General features: G+C 43.3%; 1 protein-coding gene across 1 annotated transcript in view; it reads right to left on the reverse strand.

Moving 5' to 3' along the window:
• Positions 1-21,899, reverse strand: part of ANXA11 (annexin A11) — a 70,960-nt gene that overhangs the window by 14,212 nt on the left and 34,849 nt on the right. Inside the window, exons 7-12 of the mRNA XM_044296687.1 lie at positions 14,729-14,842; positions 14,557-14,647; positions 14,301-14,380; positions 11,646-11,702; positions 8,625-8,718; positions 5,203-5,298 (exon numbers count right to left, since the gene is read on the reverse strand). Of these exons, the coding sequence (XP_044152622.1) occupies positions 5,203-5,298; positions 8,625-8,718; positions 11,646-11,702; positions 14,301-14,380; positions 14,557-14,647; positions 14,729-14,842 (532 nt within the window). The remainder of the gene's footprint in view (positions 1-5,202; positions 5,299-8,624; positions 8,719-11,645; positions 11,703-14,300; positions 14,381-14,556; positions 14,648-14,728; positions 14,843-21,899) is intronic.

Consider the following 21,899-nt stretch of genomic DNA (forward strand, 5'->3'; position numbering starts at 1 on the left):
CTTGAGGGCAAAAGGATGTCCACTGTCCTAACGCAGGAGACTATTTGTTGCCATTGAACAGATTGGTGAAAATTCTGCCTTCTGTCCCCCGAGAAATGGTAAGATCTTGGAACGTGATTTCGTGCTCATTGATCTCTGATGTAAAGAATAGACCCAGGTCATTCACATTCAGTGCAGTTACAAATTGGACAAATGTATCTTGGGTCCCTTTCCACGGTACAAATACATTGTCAATATATCTGATCATTTATAATGGCCCGCGATCTAGATTCCCCGTACCTTCAATGCACATGCGCACTCCCTCCCGAACTGCATTACCATATCTGCGTGGCGGCTGAGTCGGGGGGCGTGTTGGATGTATACATCCCCGATTCGCTCCGTGCGCCGCTGACATTATTTCAGTCCGGCATATAATGGGCCGCTCGCGGCCACTACAGCGCCGAAACACGCACACTACAGTGTGGCTATGTAATTGTTCATTGTGCCACTGCATTTTTGGGCCCCTGATGAAGTGCGAGAGGTTTCTCCACGCAGAAAGGTCAGTTTTGGTCCGCATCCCAGGTCCACACCAGCTAGGGCAGAGGGCAATTGCCTGAGCGCCTTATGTGTAAATAAGAGTGTTCTATCCAACTTTAGTCCACGCCCTCTAGGGCAGACAGCAGTTGCCTATAACATTGCCAGATACTTACCTGCAGTGTGAATAAGCGTGTGCTACCTAAACTGAGTCCACGCCAGCCTATACCATTGCTAGATATTTATCTGCAGTGCAGATGGCAGTTACGTGTAACACTGCCATAAGTCCATTTACAGTGCTCTTCCAGCGGCTCCCTTACACCCAGATACATGGATTGACACTGGGAAGTGATATTATCAGTGGGCTTGCTGTGCACCTAGCATGTTGACCTGCAGTGGCCTTTTCATGTGATATGTGAGCTTGTTATAAATTCACCAATAGAAAATGGGTGAATGTATCCAATGACAGGAAACCACAGATCATTAATCAGGACACCATTGATGTGTATAGTAATTACCTAAATCCCTCTGCATATGCAATGTTTCCGGTTTGCTTGTTTTAGACTGTAGAGGGTGTTAGCCCAGATAATTTTTTACAAAAAGACCTTTATTAAAAGTTTATTATTTTTGTTTAAACGTTTTTTCAGGATGAGAATTTATTAATCTAATTTGAACGTAAATTACTCTATCCTTATTAGTAGTGTTTAGCAGAACATTAAATGCATCACATATGTCGAAATGTTATTGATTTTGCTCTGTTGCCTAAATCCCTGCACTGCAAGTAATTCACTGGCAATTACATATTGGGAAATTCTCAAAATATGTAACACATTAAAGGGTTTCTCTGGGAAAAATACGCTTTTAGCAAGTGCACACAGTATGCGTCTCTAAACAGAAGATTCACACTTATGTGTTCCCTGCCGCTCCAGTCCTCCGCGCTGCCTCTACTGTGCTCATGTTCCAGTCCCCGCAGTACTGACATCCTGCGCAATATGGGCATAGTCACATCCAATGAATGGCTTCAGCATGAACATGGCCACAAGCAGCATGTTGAGCTGGATGTCAAGACTGCACTTTAAAGGGATTGTCTCATTAAAAATATTCAAGAAAATAACTAAATATGGAAATTAAAAGATTATATAACTAAAATGCAAATGCAATAAAATGAAAAAACAAAATCGCTGCTTACCTCTTCACTTCCCTGCCGATCCAGTGATAATGCTCTGGCAGTGCCTCTGTTTACAGGCAGCTGGGAATCAGTGGCCTCAGCAGACCATCAGTTTTGGATCAGCAAGAGATTGAAGAGCAAGTATTTTTTTTTTTCTATAGCATTTGCGTCTTTTTATTTCTTTGTTTTAGAAACACGATAAGCATTTAAATAACTATTTCATATTATTTGAATTTGAGATATATATGAAGGATAAAATGATTTCTACAACTAAATGAAATAAAGTTCATGGCACATTTAAAGCCATAGCATTTTAGAAACTCCTTCCAAAAATACTGTAAAATGGGATAAATGTGGAGTTTTGAAGAGGATGAGCATGTGAAAGACACAGCACAGCAACCATACATGCATGGACACAGAACACAATGGATCCTTGCAATACTGTCAATGACACCTGGAAGTTATTGGCAGTCTAAGAATTACCAGACATCATCTGGAAGCTAATATGTGATCAAAGCAAGAAAGAGAGAGATTACCAGCATTAACATCAACAAACTAGTTATAAACTGAGACCATACATATATGCAGAAAAATCATACATCAGCCAAGAAAAAAAGAGGCTAAAAAATTACCAATAGCCTACAGAGTATATAGAATTTCTGTCTTGCAAATGTTGCTAGCAGAATGCAAATGCAATTAATGGCAGCCTGTATTCCATAAATCAACTGGTCAGAGTGCCCATCGGTATACTGAAACTGCCCCTGCAATTGGACCATTTACACTGCTAGCAAAGGGCATGCCAGAACAGACTGCCAAGTAGATAACTCTTTAAAATGTTCATTCAGCCTCTGTGATAAAGTTAGTGATAATACATGGAGTCACAAAACGAAGGAAACATCTTTTAAAATTCTGGTCAATTTTGAATTAGAGTGGTATCAGCAGGGGTGCAAGACCCCGCCAACGAACTGTTTGAGAGTAGCTTCGGTGCTGGAAACCAGCACTGGAACTACACATCTCCATCCACTGAGCAGGTGACAGAGTTTGTAACTAGGGATGAATGAATTTCATGTTTTGAAATTAGTTTTCGGTTTGGGTTGTGGTATAATGTGAATTGCGTTATGGATTCCGTTACCACGGACCATAATGCAATTCCCTTGCAGAATGCATAACGGAATACCTTCAGATCCGTTATGCAGGCCATAGACTTCTATTATGACGGAATAAATAACGGAATGCCTCTAAAGGCATTCCGTCAGGGAATTGCATTATGGTCCGTGGTAACTGAATCAATAACGCAATTCACATTATACCACAACCCAAACCGAAAAACGAATTTCTAAACATGAAATTAGCTCATCCCTACTTGAAACTCCACTTCTGCTCCCACCAGTATCAGGAGCAGTATCATTCTGCTGCTTAAGGTACCGTGAGTTAGCAATGTCAAGAGCCACAGACAGAGAAGGCTGCCCTTAAAGGGGTTCTCTGGAAATGAAGAAAATGTAAATACTTAAATATTACAAATATATTCCCAAATACCTTTTATTAGTTATAATGCCTTGTTTTGTCTGGGGAGCAATCATTAGGATAAATAAAATGTATTAGTACACACAACACCTGTCCTTATCACACAGGAGGACAAGTTACGTCACAACACTGAGCTAAAGAGCTGCCTCATCCTCCTCTCCTAGTTGTCAGGGATTATGATCCGGAATATAGTTTAATATGATCTTCAGCTGAATCTCTTTAAAAAAGGGGTTTTCCCATCTCAGACAATGGGGGCATATCGCTAGGATATGCCCCCATTGTCTGATAGGTGCGGGACCCGCACCTACAATGAGCAGGGAAATGAATGGAGGGCATACTGCACATGCGTGGCCGCCCTCCATTCATTGCTATGGGGCTGCCGAATATAGCCAAGCGCTGGCTTGGCTATTGCCATCTGCCCCATAGAAATGAATGGGAGCATGGGCCGCGCATGCATGGTGCGCTCCCATTCGCTTCTATGGGAGCAGCGCTTGGTGGTGGACGGACCCTGGGAAATCCAGGGCCCTCCAGCCACAGCGCTTCCCGCTTCGTTCCTATTGTAGGTGTGGGTCCCAGCGGTGGACCCACACCTATCAGACAATGGGGCATATCCTAGCGATATGCCCCTATTGTCTGAGATGGGAATACCCCTTGAAGGCTACTTTCACACTAGCGTTTTTGCTGGATCTGGCAGGGTTCAGCAAAAACGCTTCAGTTACTGATAATACAACCATCTGCATGCGTTATGAACGGATCCGGTTGTATTATTCGTAACATAGCCAAGACGAATCCATCATGAACTCCACTGAAAGTCAATGGGGGACAGATCCGTTTTCTATTGTGTCAGAGAGAAAGGATCCTTCCTCATTGACTTGCATTGTGGGTCATTACGGATGTTTTGCTCCGCATCCCAGGACAGAAAGTAAACCGCAGCATGCTGAGGGTTTGCTCTCTGGTATGAGAACGGAATGAAATGCATTTTGGAGCATTTTGTTCTGTTCAGTTACGTTTTGTCCCCTTGACAATGAATGGGGACAAAACTGAAGCGTTTTTTTTTTTCCCGGTATTGAGACCCTATGACGGGTCTCAATACCAGAAAATATTAACACTAGTTAGCCTTAGAATGGAGCTCATGAGGAGACATGAAGTACAGAGAGGACGGACAGGATAGACTGTGGTAATAAAGACTGCATACAAGTGCTGCTGCTCATTATCCCCACTCTCCTCCCTGTTCTTCATGTCTCCTCATAAACTCCTTTCCTACAGATATTCAGCTGAAGATCTTATCAGCTGTATTCAGGATCATAATCCCTAATGAGCAGAGAGGAGGATGTGGCAGCTCTTTAGCTCAGTGTTGTGAAGTAATTTGTCCTGCTGTATGATTAGGACAGGTTTTATGTGTACTAATAGGACGGCGGCCATTTTATTTCCACTGATGATTACTCCCCAGACAAAACAAGGCATTATAACTAATGAAAGGCATTTGAGAATATATTTATAATAAAGTAATATTTAAGTATTTTAATTTTCTTTATTCCCGGAGAACCCCTTTAAAAGAGGTATCCCAGTTATAACAAATTATTCCCAAACCACAGGATAGAGGATAGGACCCCCACCAATCACGAAAACAGGGGCCGCGCAACCTTTGGAGCCATCCTGAAATGGATGGAGCGGCTGGTCGAAAAAGCGTGCCATTCATTTCTACGGGAGCGCCAGAGATAGCCAAGTGCAATACAGCAGTAGGACACCCACCAATCTGATAGTTATGCCCTATACTGTGGATATGGGACAACTTTTTACAACCGGAACACCCCTTTAAGTTATTCTCCACAACCTGTCAATTTTGCTGAAAGCAGCAGTAGTGTACATTTCTCTGAAATCTGCAACTCATGGACTGTATAGTGTCTACTTTACAGATATCTGTAGATGACAGGGATATTTGTATGAGCTCTTTCTAGCTCCTGATCCTCAGATGTGCTTAATAAAAAGTCACTCACCCACTGCTAGCATGCCTCTCTCCAGATCCCCGGACATTTCACGGCAGATACTCTTCTCCAAGTCCCGGTTGCACATTCTCTGGTACTCGGAGAAAACTGAGGCGAGAAACCGTATATGTAATACAATATGTTATATTACAGAAACCATATATGTAATATATGTAATAAATGAACACAGTAGAATACTGGCATTTGGGTATATTATGCTTTATTATGGTAATACATTTAAATTCTGATTTTTAAGAAGAAACTGCTCCCTGTATCATCCAAGCACATATTTAGAGGCATATTTATCATTTCTTCTTGCAAAAGCAGCACAAAAATATTTTTTTATATATTGTTTTTTGGTACGCTTTTTCACTTGCTTAAAGGGAGTCTTTCACCTAATCTGAGCATTTTAGATCGCTCAGATCAGGTTATAGACTATTTGACCCTCAACTCAATACAACCGCACCTTTCTTTTATGTGTCCCTCGTCCAGATCATGAAAAAAACACTTTTTAAACGTATGCAAATAAGCTTCTGAAGGTGCCCTGGGACACACCTCTGGCCCGCCCTTCTGTCCTATTACCTCTTCCGCCTCCAGCTGGCGAAAGTCACGAGCGGCACCAGAGGCCGACGGATGCGCAATATGAGAATCTGTTCCTCTGCCCATTAGTGTGAAGGTGCGGGCCAGTTCCCAGCCTGACTTCTTCTCTTGCCGCTCGTGACGTCCGCCGTCTGGAGGCAGAGGAGGAGGTAATAGGACAGAAGCGCCTGGGCACCTTCAGAAGCTAATTTGCATACATTTAAAAAGTGTTTTTTCATGATCTGGATGAGGGACACATAAAAGAAAGGTACAATTGTAATAAGGGTTAAAGAGTCTATAACCTGATCTGAGCGGTCTAAAATCTGAGTGGTCTGAGCGTACAAGTGTATGGAGAGGTATGAAGGAATAGCAAACGCTTGTTTATTGGGAGAAAGCATTGTTGATTTAGACACCAAAATCATTGTTTACACAGCATGATCTGCTGCCCAGAAACGGTGATCGGCTGCCCAGAAACAATGAATTTGTATGATAATGAGCGATTGCAGTAGCATACTCACTTCCATACAGAGGACATGACTGCTGAACGTAAATACAGCTTTCGTCTCCTTTAAGGAGCAGGCAGCTACCTGAAAATAATGTTTCCTTCTTGAAAATAGACTGCACAGTCGGCCCTTATAATGGGGGGCCTTAAAGTGGTTGTCCGCTTTTGTAATATTGATGACCTATCCTCAGGATACGTCATCAATATCAGGTCAGCAGGGGGCAGACTGCCGACAACCTCGCCAATCAGCTGTTTGAACAGACTGCAGCGCTAGTACAAGCACTACCTTCTCTGCAACGTTTACCTGTTTGCCGTCAACACTGCAGCGGCGAGCAGGTATAATTACAACTAGGCCATCCCATTCACGTCAATGGAATGGCTCCTTGCTATTTAAGTAAATAGGACAGAGCCATCCCATAGAGGTGAAAGGGCATGGCGGAGTTGTAATTACACCTGCTCACCGCTGTGACGTTGACGACAAGCATTTAAACAGTGAAGAGAAGGCAGTGCTAGTACGAGCGCTGCGGTCTCTTCAAGCCGCTGATCGGCGAGGATGCTGGGAGTCAAGCCCCCTCCGCTCTGATATTTATGACCTTTCCTGAGAATTGGTCATTGATATTACAAAAGCGGACAACCCCTGCCCGCTTGCTGAAGGATGAGTACACAGAAGCTACAGACCTACAGGATCAAGTATTTATGCACCTGGCTGGCAACAGAAACTGCCCTCCTGCATTCAACTGTATTGTCATCCTCAGGACATTAATAGAGATGAATGCTGTGGTTGGGCGGCAGTATTGTGTACTGCACTACAGTATTGCTGGCCCTGCCTACTTTTATTGGCTCTGCCTTTTGTCAATTTGAACCCGCCAACAACATGGGGCCACTTTAAAAAATATATATTCCGGGGCCACTTTTAGTTTTTTTTCCAGGGCCACTTTAAATTCCGACACTACAGAGCGGAGGGGGAGAAGCATGGAGGGGTAGCTGGAGACAGGTAAAGACAGAGACTAAAACTTAATAGTGAGTGATCTACTATCTGAATTAAGTGCTGTCAGTATATCATTGACTGCCCTCCATTACTGCTGTTGTTTCTGAGGGTGTGCTACAGAGACTTGGGATGCAGGATCCCCTGTTTATCTGGGCAGACATGATTCCAGCTAGTCTCCATCCACCAGCTCATAACGTTTAGAATTACAGACGGATTGCTAGGAAAAACTGCTAGAAATGTTAGGTACAAGTCATATAATGGCCAGAAGTAGTGATATTCCTCATGTACAAGCACAGCAGCTTATTCTGAATAACCTTATCCTGAAATAACAGTTACACAATCAGATCTGACACATAACCACCTATACTCTGCCTGATATGGGACCACAAAAAACAATGCTCTGAGCAAATCAAGGGTCTACATTTTCTTCCATTGAATTTAAATAAGCAACGTTGTATTATTTGACTATCCTTTTTTATTAATTTTATTTGCCTGAAGATGTGAATTAGCCCTAACAGATTAACCATTAATCCGATGGGCATACCTTTCAGCTAGAGCCTTGGATAAACAATGTGACCTATGGAGCCATTAAATGCACACACTGCATACTGCTGGTTAATGGCTAATCCTGTGGATATGCCATAAATGCTTTAGATGGGAGCTCGTGGTAAAGTGATTCTTTTTTCATTATACACTGGATACTGAACTATCTTCTTCATCTAATCAGTTTTTCTTTCTGATTGCACATGTGGAGAGGTCACTGTGTAGGGAGAAAGTCAGCCGTTTCCAGTATCTATTGTATTCTGAACAGATCCTTGGCCATCAGCCTCCAACAGTGGTGTTATCTGTCATTGTAATCCTGATTGTGAAAATGACATGACTGCTTAGAAATGATTTCTAGAGAACATAAAGGGGGAGATTTATCAAAACTGGTGAAAAGGAAAATGGCCTTAGTTGCCCATAGCAACCAATCAGATTCCACCTTTCAATTTCAGAGCTCCTTTGGAAAATAAAAGGGACCATTTTTTTTATACATAAAGATATGGAAAAATAAAACAGCAGCCATTTTGTGACACATCAATCCATTACTTATATCAAGAGCAAAGATAAAATGACAACACTCATTCTGTTGGACTACAGGTTGTATGGGGTGCCTGATCTCCTCGGGCACATATAGAAAAAATTCTTATTTTTCACAGTTTGCATTGAAATGAAATGAGAAAGGATCACAAGAGAGAGTGGTATTAAGGGAGGAACTGTTACTTTTGTTTTATTTTCTTGGGTGTTTTCTAATTTCGTGTTCTTTTAATAATAAAAAAACAAAACACTGTTTTTATTAGCAAACAAAACAATACTTTTCCTTACCAGCATTAAGGTGTGCCCTACTGCGTGAACACAAGATGGCATTGAACTTGGACTCATCTGTTCCCAGACGATTCTCTCCAGCTGCATACAACTCCTATAAACACACACAAACACAGAGAAAAGACATACTTATCTCCATATACAAACCAGAAACATATCCTAGATAAGTGACAAGCAGCAATATCACAATAAAGTGATCATCTATTCAGTTAAAAAACCTATCATCACTTCCTTCTAGGGTAAAAAATCCATATAGAGTTGGTTTACAGCCGTCACTGACTCTTCAGGGTAACACCCAGAGGTGCAGAAGAAACTATTGCTGACCTGCAGCAGATGTCCGGCTTGTCTACAGATAAAACAGCACCAAAGGGTGGGAACGCCCAAAAGCATCAGACTGCTCTCAATTACTGGAGAATGAACACAAATGTTTCAGTGGTTCCTGCTGGCAAATATTACTCATGAATCTTAAGAAGAAAAGTGGAAAAATGCCAAATGTCTGCAAACTCATTAAGTGCACATTAATTCACTATGGATATGCAAATACAAGGTCTTAAAGGGAACCTGTCACCTCCAACAAACATCCTAAGCCAGCAGCAGTATTTTAGAGTAGCCAGTAGCAGCATGTTTGTAATGATAATTTTCTTACTGCAGGCAGATAAAGGAAAAGCTGTAAAAACTATCTTTAATCCCCTTCCTGGCACGCATCTCTAGTTAGGCTTGAAGTCACAGGGGCAGCGGCCTCCTTGCTTTAAACGGTAACCACGCCCCCTTCCCTGTGATTGACAGCGCTTATGCACGACAGTTTAGCTGGCTTTGCCGAACTGCCGGCTGTCAGTCACAGCGAAGGGGCAGGGAAGGGGGCGTGGTTACCTTGAATTGAAGCAAGAGGCCGCTGCCTCCGTGACTTCAAGCCTGACTAGAGATGCGCGCCGGCAGGGGATTAAAGAACGTTTTTACAGCTTCTGCTTTATCTGCCTGCAGGAAGAAAATGATCGTTACAAACATGCTGCTGGCTACTCTAAGGTACTGCTGACGGGTTGGGATGCTTGTTGGAGGTGACAGGTTCTCTTTAAACGCTAAAAGATAAAGGTTAGCTCAGGTAAGTAGTGCATTAGTAATTAGAGAACCAAGAAAAGTACCTTCCCATCCCATCATACATGTTTATGGCATGTGCCGCCTATGGGACAAGCAATTGTAGATGTATCCTTCCTTTTCTTTTGGTACGACTTACCATAAGATGTGATAACCAGATATCGAGATAACCAGACTTGAAGAAGATGCAACACAGTAATAGAGGGGGATTTATTAAGACTGGTGTTGTGCATGCCAGTCTTAATTTGTCCTGGTCTAATATGAGATGCGCCAAAATTATTAAGATGTCAGGCCTCCAGGAGCTGGACTCAATTTCTGGTGTAATCGATACCAGTTTTCTGGCACACATAATGTAAAAGGAGTTGGGGTTGTAGAGATCCTGCCTGCAGCCCGCCTCCTCCCACCCACTTTTTGGAAAGTGGCAAGGGTGTTGGAAAAAGTTAAAGAATTGCAAATGTTGTCACTTTAGACAAACCAAAGTTTGTTTGGTTGAACTAACTTGATGGACTTATGTCTTTTTTCAACAGTATTAACTATGTAACTATGTCCGTTCAGTCCATATGTCCATCAGAATACCTTCCTGGATCAATGACCCTTCTCCAGAATTCTTCACCTTCTATACCGTTGCATCATCTCACTGCTCTTACAGTAAAGAATCAACTTCTATGTTGGTGTAGAAACCTTCTTTCCTCTAGGTGTAGAAAATGTCCCCTTGTTATAGTTGCAGTCCTGGGTGAGATCACTGTCATTAGTACCCACACTGACTTCTACAACAGCCATACGAAAGGGTCTATTAACCCTTCCCAGATTGAAGGGCAGCACCGACTGCTTCTCTATAATTATTGCTGATGTCTTTCCTTCTTGGCATTATATTAGCACATGCATGACTGCCAAAACTTGTGCTTTTAGAGGTGGTCACAATTAAGTTAACCCTCTTAATTCCTATGTAAGCATTAATGTGGCAGACAATTGTCAGGAGGGAAGAGTTCCCTCCCAGCAATCATTTGCTCAGAAAGAGACTGCTGCTATTACATGCAGTGATCTCCTTATCGCTCGTCCCCACGCTGTGTGGCTTGGCGGCGGCAGATCGTTATTAGACACCTCGATCTGACACCTGCAAACAATCATTTTTTTCACATGTTAAAAGACTAGGATTCCCAGATGATGGAGCGTTTGTTCGTTCATTGGGCAATCGGCGGCAGTATTACACTGCAAGATGTTCATACGAACGCTCGGTGATCATCTACCAAAAAAGATGTATTTATCTAATGGGAAGACTTTTTAAGGACCAGATTGTTTTTTATTTTGTTCCGATACGTAAAAGAATTAAAATAAGTTGTACTTTGTTATTCTTATGGCTGTATGTATACATAGTTTTAAGGTCACTCAGCAGCCTTCTTTTTTAAACTAAATAACCCTAACTTAGATATTCTTTTGGGGTATTGTAGTCCAATTATTCTATTTATTACATTAGTTGCTCGTCTTTGAACTGATGTCTTTCTTGTATATGCTAAATTTATTCACTCAGTGGTTGTGATGTCAAGAATTTTGCTAGCATGTTGCAATATTGTATTGACTTTGTATAGTAAGGCATTCTTGACAAAATTCATGTAAAGCTACGGTTGGACACATGTGGAGAATGGGAGTTCCCTGACATCTGTTCCATCTGTTGAGGTGACCACCAGCATCCTTATTCAGACAGAGAATGGATGGAGAGGTGACCATTTAACAGCAGCCTCCTCATACATCTGGAAAGATATGGAAACGGCAAAGTAGGTGTGCTTAGCCGTTTCCATAACCTTCATGACTCCTCTGGGATCTGCATTTATTAAATATTTATGGCACAGCCTGGAGAAATGCCATAAAAGGCTGAATGAGCACTACCTATTCCAGAGAACAACAATAATAAAAATTCATCCATGTTCTCACCTGTACATCACGCTGGACCAGTGACATATCTACATGGGCACTCTCATCTCTGTTCCCCTGGAGAGTAAGAAATAAAAAACACTTGGTGAACTCAAAATATAATAAAGGGATAGCATATCCTAACTAGGGAACATCTTGTCACATAAGTGACACTGTCACCTTTGGTAGTTCTCCATTATAGCAGGCTGTACTAAAATGATTAAAACTGATTTTCAGAAAGGACTGGCCTTATATTGAATGGTGCCCTTTGTTATGTTTTTATGTCACCCTCCCGATATGGTGTACTGTTATATAGTCTACAAATAAAGATACCACACAGTATTGTGTTAAAGTAGCGATTCCACATAGCAGTCAAAAAATGTAATAAAAAAAAAATATACAGTGTGGTAAATGCATAAACTGTATATGCAATATACAAGACACAACTCAAGTAACATCAGCATACAGTGATCAAATAAAAGCTCCCCGCATTAAAAGGTAGAGTGTCAGCACTTTTGACCATGTTGCTGACAGCATTAGGTAGGCACTGGGAAAGGCAGAACAAACCTACCTTCTGTGGAACTATCAGGAGTAGTGTGAATATGAATTTTTATTCTGCCGAATTCTGCTCCTGCAGGCAGAGCTTCACTGTGAGGTGCTCTATGTATTGAGCTGCTTCACAGACCTTTCCCTCTGCGTATCATGTGTAGTGGTCTCCTGGTTAGATCCAGACAGCACTTCACAGTGAAGCTTCGCCTCCTGCGCACTTAGGCTCCATTCACACGTACACAACGTGTTTTGTGGATCCATGGAGCCGCAAAACACAGAAAGCGGCAATGGTGCGTTCCGCATTTTGCGGACCACACAAGAATAGGACATGTTCTATTTTTTGGCGGAACGGAAGTGCGGATCCGCAATTCCGTGTCCGAGAAGCACATTGTGCTGCCCCATAGTAATGAATGGGTCCGCAATTCTGTTCCGCAAAATGCGGAACGAAATAGCGGACGTGTGAATGGAGCCTTACAGCAGTAGAATCTGGGCGAATAAAACTTCATATACACACTAATCCTGATGAGAAAAGCTCAACAAAAGTTATGTTTATACTCCATGGTCAAAAGTGCTGATAGGCTCCATTTAATTTATCTGACATACTAAAAATGCTGTGCAGCATCTAAATAATACCATACTACGAATATTAAAATTTATACTGATCAAAAGGCACTGGTTTGGCCAAGGATCCCTGTGCATCTCTAAGGCCAGACATGCTGTCAGTGTTAGTAAGATACATTTCAATTAACAGTATATTTTGGACTATAAGACACTTTTAGCAAGAAAAAAAAAATCTTGCTAAAAAGTGCCCGCCTCTTACAGTCTGCAGTCAGGGAGGACCTGCAGTGTTAGAACTCCCTGACTGCTTCTTTAATAATTTGGCAAAGTTTTTCTACAGTGCCATGCCCAACCAGTGAGAGAGGTGTAAATCTGCACTCTTCTCTCTCTCCCTGCCTGACAATGGGGCCAAACCAGGAAGATTATACAGCTGGCACTAGTGCACAAATGTGAGTTTTTATCAAAGATGTGTATGAGTGTCTGTATGCATGCATACGCAGCAGAGCTGTGTGTGTGCATGTAGCAAAGCTGTGTGTGCAACAAAGTTGTGTGTGTATGCATAAATATGCAGCAGAGCTGTGTGTGAATGCAGCAGTGCTGTGTTTGCTTTAAAGCCATGGGTGCAGCACTGTGTTTATATGAATGCAGCAGAGCTGTATGTGTACAATATGCATACTGCAGAGCTATGTGTGTGTGTATGTACATTATGTTTGTCTAGCAGAGCTGTGTATGTATGGCAGGACACCCTGGAGCCATGACAGAAGATACATTTACTTGGATGTATTTAATGAGGTGACCACATGCGCCGTTGCAGTTTGTTACAATGGGGTGTGTCTTATAATCTGGAAAATACAGTAATCAAATTATGCCATATTACTGTTTAAAGGGGTTTTCCAGGAGTTAAATATTGATAACCTATACTAAGGATAAGTCGGTAATATCTGGGGGGGGGGGGGGGGGGTCTGACTCCTGGCACCCCCTAATCAGCTACTAGATGTGGCTAACGCACTCCGGTGAGTGGCATGGTCAGTAGTAGTGGACGAGTGTCATCACATTAATTGGCCACATGGCCTACAATGAATGATACAGTGCTTGGTATGATGCGAGGAGGGTGCTCACTGCAGTGGTGCAGCCTCTTCAAACATCTGATCAGTGCTGGTGCTGGGAAGTCAGACCCCCAGTAAACAGATACCGATGACAGATACTGGGGACAGACTGTCAATATTGAACTGGAAAACCTCTTCCTCACTAATTGTTAACAATCTCTTCCTACATTAATGATAAAAATGTCTTTCCACACACGTGTTACACAGATCTTTAAATGTATAGCTCATGGGCAAAATCTTTATACTGACCATGGATATAGTTCTACATGTTTTTTGCAAAAATCAACAAGCTCAGTTTTTCCCAGAGTTTTTTCCTTTTAACAAAATTAGTGAGCAATCCAAACTTTATGTCACTGCATTGATATGTTCTGTGCCGTGCAGAATTTTTAATAGGCTGATAAATGGGAAACACAGGCAAACATAAAAATCTATTGCAATTGTAAGTGTGCATAGGTGGGATTACCTGACTAAGGGAAATGAGCAGTCTTTGGAAGTGTCCAGATGTGTCACTCTTCAGAGATTGTTCCAGCGTCTTCTTAAACTCTGAAGAGAAACACAATGCATCACTTTAACTCATTCAAAATGTATAGAAAGAAAGTGTAATAATCGAATTGTATTCTGAATAAAACCTGGGCATTTTACTATACAACTTATCTGGGCGATCCGTACAAAGACACTAATACAAAGCAAGATTAGCATCAGGAGCCTGGCACATTTACCTGCTTTATACACTCTGTTGATTTCCAGAATTTCTGCATTTGGCCTAGATGCTAGGATCTCAATGAGACATTCCTCATCTGTGCCAGCACCCTGTGAAGATACAAAGAGGTTAGAGGCCATTCTTTTCTGATCACACATATTACTTAGTTTGCGTCCTTGCATTGCACTCACTTTAATGGCATCATGGATTTCATAGGCGTCATACACGACTGGCGATTTCATCATTGCTAAAATTGTTTTCTCAAAGTTCCCAGAAAGTTCAGACTTCAGGTCCTTTATCAAATCCTAATATGAAAGGAAATAATATTCAGTTTGCCAAGTACATTCCTGTAACATATCAGGCCTCAGCAGTCACGTGAGGTACAGTTCTTTCATGGATACTTGTGTACGTTATGAGAAACTCAGAGCATTGTCCTATTCTGTTCCATTTTTCCAGATGGATCCAAACTTACCCACTAAGTGTATGACAGTGGGAGAAAAATAGAAAAGCTGTGTCCGTAAACTCCTAAGGTGGCCATATACATTAGATACAAGTTGGTTAATGGTTGAACAGCGGTTATACGATGGTTCCTCAGACACAGTCATACACATTTTACCCTAAAAGGGTTATTTCACACTAGCGTTATTCTTTTCCGGTATTGAAATCCGGTAAAGGCTCTCAATACCGAAAAAAAAAAGGCATCAGTTTTGTCCCAATGCATTCTGAATGGAAAGCAAACCATTCAGTATGCATCAGGATGTCTTCCGTTCCGTCCCTTGTACAGTATTTGACCGGACAAAATACTGCAGCATACGGATATCTGGACCCGGCGGGAACTGCCTGCCGTATTCTTCTAATGCTAGTGTGAAAGTACCCTAAGGCTACCTTCACACTAGCGGCAGCCTTCTCCGGCAGGCTGTTCCGGCGGGGGAAGAGCCTGCCAAATCTGTGCTGCCGCTAGTGCACCGTGCAGCCGGAAGTCCGCTCCGGTCCCATTGACGGAGGCCGGCGGCACGGGGCACTAGCGGCAACATGGACCTGGCAGGCTCTTCCCCTGCCGGAACAGCCTTCCGGAGAAGGCTGCCCCTAGTGTGAAAGTAGCTTAAGGGTACTTTCACACTAGCGGTTTTCTTTTCCGGCACAGAGTTCCATCACAGGGGCTCTATACCAGAAAAGAACTGATCAGTTTTATCCCCATGCATTCTGAATGGAGAGTAATCCGTTCAGTTTGCATCAGGATGTCTTCAGTTCAGTCGTTTTGACTGATCAGGCAAAAGAGAAAACCGTAGCATGCTACGGTTTTCTCACCGGCGAAAAAAACTGAAGACATGCCTGAACGCCGGATCCGGCATTTTTTCCCATAGGAATGTATTAGCGCCGGAATGCCGGTATGTATTAGCGCCGGAATGCCATAGGAATGTATTCAGAATACCGGAATGCCGGATCCGTCGTTCCAGTATGCGCATGCGCAGATCGGTAAAAATGAGAAAAATGTACAAGACGGATCCGTCGTTCCGCATCCGGATCCGTCTCACAAATGCTTTCAGTCAGCAGCAGATCGGCGGATCCGGCGGCCAGTTCCGACGACGGAACTGCCCGCTGGATCACACTGCCGCAAGTGTGAAAGTAGCCTAAGTCAACGGTGCCTGATCAGTTTTTGGGGTTACAGAAAAAAACAGATCAGGCACCCACTGACTCAGGTTTGTTTCGTTTTTATTTAATACAAAACTGAGCCATCAGGATGTATTAACCTCTTAAGGACATAGGGCGTACAGGTACGCCCTTGTGCCCTGGTACTTAAGGACACAGGGCGTACATGTACGCCCTGTGTATTTCTGATCACTGCCGTGCGGCTGGCAATGATCGGAACCCGGTGCCTGCTCAAATCATTGAGCAGGCACCTAGGCTAAATGCGCGGGGGGGGGTCGGCGATCGCGGCAAACCGCAGGTCAATTCAGACCTGCGGTTTGCTGCGATTTCTGAAGTTTCTGATCCCCGCGGTCCCTGACCGCGGGGATCAGAAACTTTAGTATTCCTAAAATGCATCATACCCTACCCAAGATAATCGCCCCAAAACTGAAAAAACTATGGCTCTTAGACTATGGAAACACTAAAACATGATTTTTTTGTTTCAAAAATGAAATCATTGTGTAAAACTTGCATAAATAAAAAAAAGTATACATATTAGGTATCGCCGCGTCCGTATCGACCGGCTCTATAAAAATATCACATGACCTAACCCCTCAGGTGACCACCGTAAAAAAAAAAATAAACGGTGTAAAAAAAGCAATTTTTTGTCATCTTACTTCACAAAAAGTGTAACAGCAAGCGATCAAAAAGTCATATGCACCCCAAAATAGTGCCAATAAAACCGTAATCTCATCCCGCAAAAAATTAGACCCTACTTGAGATAATCGCCCAAAAACTGAAAAAACTATGGCTCTTAGACTATGGAGACACTAAAACTTTTTTTTGTTTTAAAAATTAATTCATTGTGTAAAACTTACATAAATAAAAAGAAATTGTATACATATTAGGTATCGCCGCGTCCGTGACAACCTGCTCTATAAAATTACCACATGATCTAACCTGTCAGATGAATGTTGTAAATAACAAAAAAAATACGGTGCCAAAAAAGCTATTTCTTGTTACCTTGCCGCACTAAAAGTGTAATATAGAGCAACCAAAAATCATATGTACCCTAAACTAGTACCAACAAAACTGCCACCTTATCCCGTAGTTTCTAAAATGGGGTCACTTTTTTGGAGTTTCTACTCTAGGGGTGCATCAGGGGGGCTTCAAATGGGACATGGTGTCAAAAAAACAGTCCAGCAAAACCTGCCTTCCAAAAACCATATGGCGCACCTTTCACTCTACGCCCCGCTGTGTGGCCGTACAGTAGTTTATGGCCACATATGGGGTGTTTCTACAAACGGCAGAGTCAGGGCAATAAAGATACAGTCTTGTTTGGCTGTTAACCCTTGCTTTGTTAGTGGAAAAAATGGGTTAAAATGGAAAATTAGCCCAAAAAATGAAATTCTCAAATTTCATCCCCATTTGCCAATAACTCTTGTGCAACACCTAAAGGGTTAACGAAGTTTGTAAAATCAGTTTTGAATACCTTGAGGGGTGTAGTTTATAGAATGGGGTCATTTTTGGGTGGTTTCTATTATGTAAGCCTCGCAAAGTGACTTCAGAGCTGTAGTGGTCCCTAAAAATTGGGTTTTTGTAAATTTCTGAAAAATTTCAAGATTTGCTTCTAAACTTCTAAGCCTTGTAACATCCCCAAAAAATAAAATATCATTCCCAAAATAATTCAAAACATGAAGTAGACATATGGGGAATGTAAAGGCATCACAATTTTTAGGGGTATTACTATGTATTACAGAAGTAGAGAAACAAACTTTGAAATTTGCAAATTTTTCCAAATTTTTGTTAAATTAGGTATTTTTTGGTGCAAAAAAAATATTTTTTTAACTTCATTTTACCAGTGTCATGAAGTACAATATGTGACGAAAAAACAATCTCAGAACGGCCTGGATAAGTCAAAGCGTTTTAAAGTTATCAGCACTTAAAGTGACTCTGGTCAGATTTGCAAAAAATGGCCTGGTCCTAAGGTGTAAAAAGGCTGTGTCCTTAAGGGGTTAAATAGAACGGATGCTTTTAATTAAGGTTTTATGATCCCCTGCCAGATGTGAGAGTAGCCTTAGTTAAGACACCATAAAACTAGTGACATATTCCCTTTAAAACATAATGGAACACAAAAGTTATTAGGGTCAGTTATCAAGGTGTTTACACCACTATTGTATCATAAAAAGGTAGCAAATTAAGGCGCACACTGTATTTGAAGCATAATTTGCAACTTTGTACTTCTCTTGCTACATTTATTGGCAAGTGGCAAGAAAAGTGGGTGGGGCTTACCAGGAGGGGGCATGGCTTTCCGCATCCCAATGGATTTACATTGCACCAAAAAATAGCATAAATAATTAGGGGTGCACCGAAATGAAAATTCTGGTCCGAAACCGAAAATTCAGGATGCCCTTGACCGAAACCAAAACTGCCTTTTTGCCCAAATACTTTTTTTAAGTAAAAAAAAAAGGAAAGTGAATTAAAATATAAAGTTAAACAAATACATAGATATTATACACACAATGCCACCCAAAGTGGTTATTTTAAAAAAAATGTCACTCTCCCCCCCTCCCTCCCTTGTCACTCTCCCCCTCCCTCGTCACTCTCCCCCTCCCTCCTTTGTCACTCTCATTCCCCCCCCTCCCTTGTCACTCTCATTCTACCCCCTCCCTTGTCACTCTCATTCTACCCCCCTCCCTTGTCACTCTCATTCTACCCCCTCCCCTTGTCACTCTCATTCTACCCCCTCCCTTGTCACTCTCATTCTACTCCCCCCTCCCTTGTCACTCTCATTCTACTCCCCCCTCCCTTGTCACTCTCATTCTACTCCCCCCTCCCTTGTCACTCTCATTCTACTCCCCCCTCCCTTGTCACTCTCATTCTACTCCCCCCTCCCTTGTCACTCTCATTCTACTCCCCCCTCCCTTGTCACTCTCATTCTACTCCCCCCTCCCTTGTCACTCTCATTCTACTCCCCCCTCCCTTGTCACTCTCATTCTACTCCCCCCTCCCTTGTCACTCTCATTCTACTCCCCCCTCCCTTGTCACTCTCATTCTACTCCCCCCTCCCTTGTCACTCTCATTCTACTCCCCCTCCCTTGTCACTCTCATTCTACCCCCCTCCCTTGTCACTCTCATTCTACCCCCCTCCCTTGTCACTCTCTACCCCCCTCCCTTGTCACTCATACCCCCCCCTCCTTATCACACTCCTTTTACACACCCCCCCCCCCCTTGTCACCTCTAGTGTAGCGTGGCTGAGCTCTGTTCGGTCCGCGGTACAGGAGCATTTGTTTCTTGTACCCGGCCGGACTGAAAGGAAGTGCACACTAAGTGAGCACTTCCTGTCAGTCCGGCCGGGTACAGGAAATAAAAGCTCCTGTACCGCGGAACGAACAGAGCTCGGCCACGCTACGCTAACAACAGCAGTAGCACAGAGAGACACAGCAGGCTGCGCAGCACTGAGCCGGAGATTCTTTAGAGCGGCAAGCGTTTAGGAGGCACAGCATGAGGGGCGCCGCCGGCCGGCCGCCCGAACGTATATAACCATATTTTCTGCCGATATGTACCAATATCGGCCGAAATGGATTAGGCCCATTTTCGGCCGATATTTTCGGCCGCCGGAATTTCGGTGCACCCCTATAAATAATAGTTTGAATTCACGCCTGCCGGCTCATAGCTGGTATAGACCTGAAAGTTTGGTGCATGGACTGCGTGGAAATATGCAAAATCTATTATAGGGTTATCCCACAACTAATGTAAAAATGATATACTACATGGCAATCTCTTTCTAACAAATCTAAAACCAGCCCTGTACCTGACATGGAATCAGAGATCTCCCCATTCATTGCTCTGCTAGATTTATATCAAGCGGACAGCTCAAGAGGAGGGTCTTTTCTGCTGCAGCTAAGGGGGCGTGTTCATGCTCTCCCTATCACAGCTCAGGAGGCAGTTAAGGAATGAAGCTGAGCATGTGCGTCCATCTCAGTAAGCAGGTCAAAGAAACAAGAAAAACAGCAGGTGGCGCTATACAGATAATTTTTTTTGAATAACACATTGGCTATGCTAAATTTTTTATTACATGCAATTACAAAAGTATTCAGATCCAGGTGCTGGTTTCAAACAAATCTACTAAATATTTTTTGTGGGACAACCCGTTTAAGAGACCTGTGCCTCTTAACCCCTTAGTGACCACCCATATGTGCTTATACGGCGGTCACTAAGGGGCCTTGGCCTGGAGCGTCACCTTTTTACAGTGGCACTTCAGCCCAAGTTAGAACTTAAATCAAGTGCTGGAGCTCTGTGCCCGCAGCTACCGGAAGTAGATGAGGGCTCGAGGCAGTGATCAGAGAAAATCACCGAAAATGTGCCGGCAGTAAACTTTCTCCTTCCTCTCATGTAAGACAGGAGGGAGAAAGTCTCTGATGCAGGGATCGGGTCCCCTAGCTTCCCCATAAGGAAAAGCTGGGTCCCAATTCTCACCCTCCCCCCGCCCTCAAGAAAGATGGTGTCGGTGGCCCGGCGCATGCGCACACTATAAGCCGGCCACCGCAGCCCCTGAAGTATGTCTCAGATAATAAGTAATTATGCCCCGATCGGATCCCACAGCACTCCCAATATGGCCCCCAATAAATTTAATAAAAAGGCAGTAGCCACCACCCCCCCCCCCCCCCTTTCCCGGTAAACAAAAAAAAAAAGAAACAAAATGGAGCCAGCCAGTGCTGAAGTACTACCTGCAGCACAGTAACCATCAGGGACCATTAGTAATGGTCCCTGATCATGTGGTCTTCATGATAAACCTATCATGGAGATCACATCCATTATATTTACTAACAAACACAGTGAGGACATGGGGTGTGTTTCTCTCTCCCCTCAGAATTCTGTCCTGGCTGTGCGATTTACTGTAATAAAATAAAAAAAAGGAGATTTTTGTATAACTTACCAGTTAAATCTCTTTCTCGCTCTTCCTTGGGGGACACAGACCTTGGGTATAGCTCAGCTCCCTAGGAGGCGTGACACTAAGTAAAACTGTTAAGCCCCTCCTCCATCAGCTATACCCTCAGCCTGGAGATAGAGGCTACCAGTTGCGTGTCCAAGTAGTGAAAGGATAACAACCAATAACGGAAACAACCAGCCAGCAACCCAACGGGGCGCCAGACCATAACCCTGTAACCAAACACAGAAGGGTGGGTGCTGTGTCCCCCAAGGAAGAGCGAGAAAGAGATTTAACTGGTAAGTTATACAAAAATCTCCTTTTCTCGCCCATTTTCCTTGGGGGACACAGACCTTGGGACGTTCAAGAGCAGTCCAAGAAGGGAGGGACCACAAACCCAAGGCGGAACACCACCAGAGCATCAGGAAACCGCTGCCTGCAAAACCAGGCGGCCCAAAGCAGCATCCGCTGATGCATGCGTATGCACCCTATAGAACTTTGTGAAAGTGTGCAGAGAGGACCAAGTGGCTGCTTTGCACAACTGTTCAGCCGAGGCCCGATGCCTCTGCGCCCAGGAAGCTCCGACTGCTCTGGTGGAATGAGCAGTGACGCCGAAAGGCGGAGGTCTGCCCTTGGCTCGATAAGCCTCAGACACCGCCAGTTTAATGAAACGGGCAATAGCCACCTTGGAGACCGCCAACCCTTTGCGCGAACCCTCCGGAACCACAAACAGGGAGTCCGTGCGCCGAAAGGACCCGGTGACCTCCAAGTAAATCCTCAACGCCCTGACCACATCCAGACGG

This window comes from Bufo gargarizans, chromosome 6, assembly GCF_014858855.1.
Source record: "Bufo gargarizans isolate SCDJY-AF-19 chromosome 6, ASM1485885v1, whole genome shotgun sequence".
NCBI classification, from domain to species: domain Eukaryota; kingdom Metazoa; phylum Chordata; class Amphibia; order Anura; family Bufonidae; genus Bufo; species Bufo gargarizans.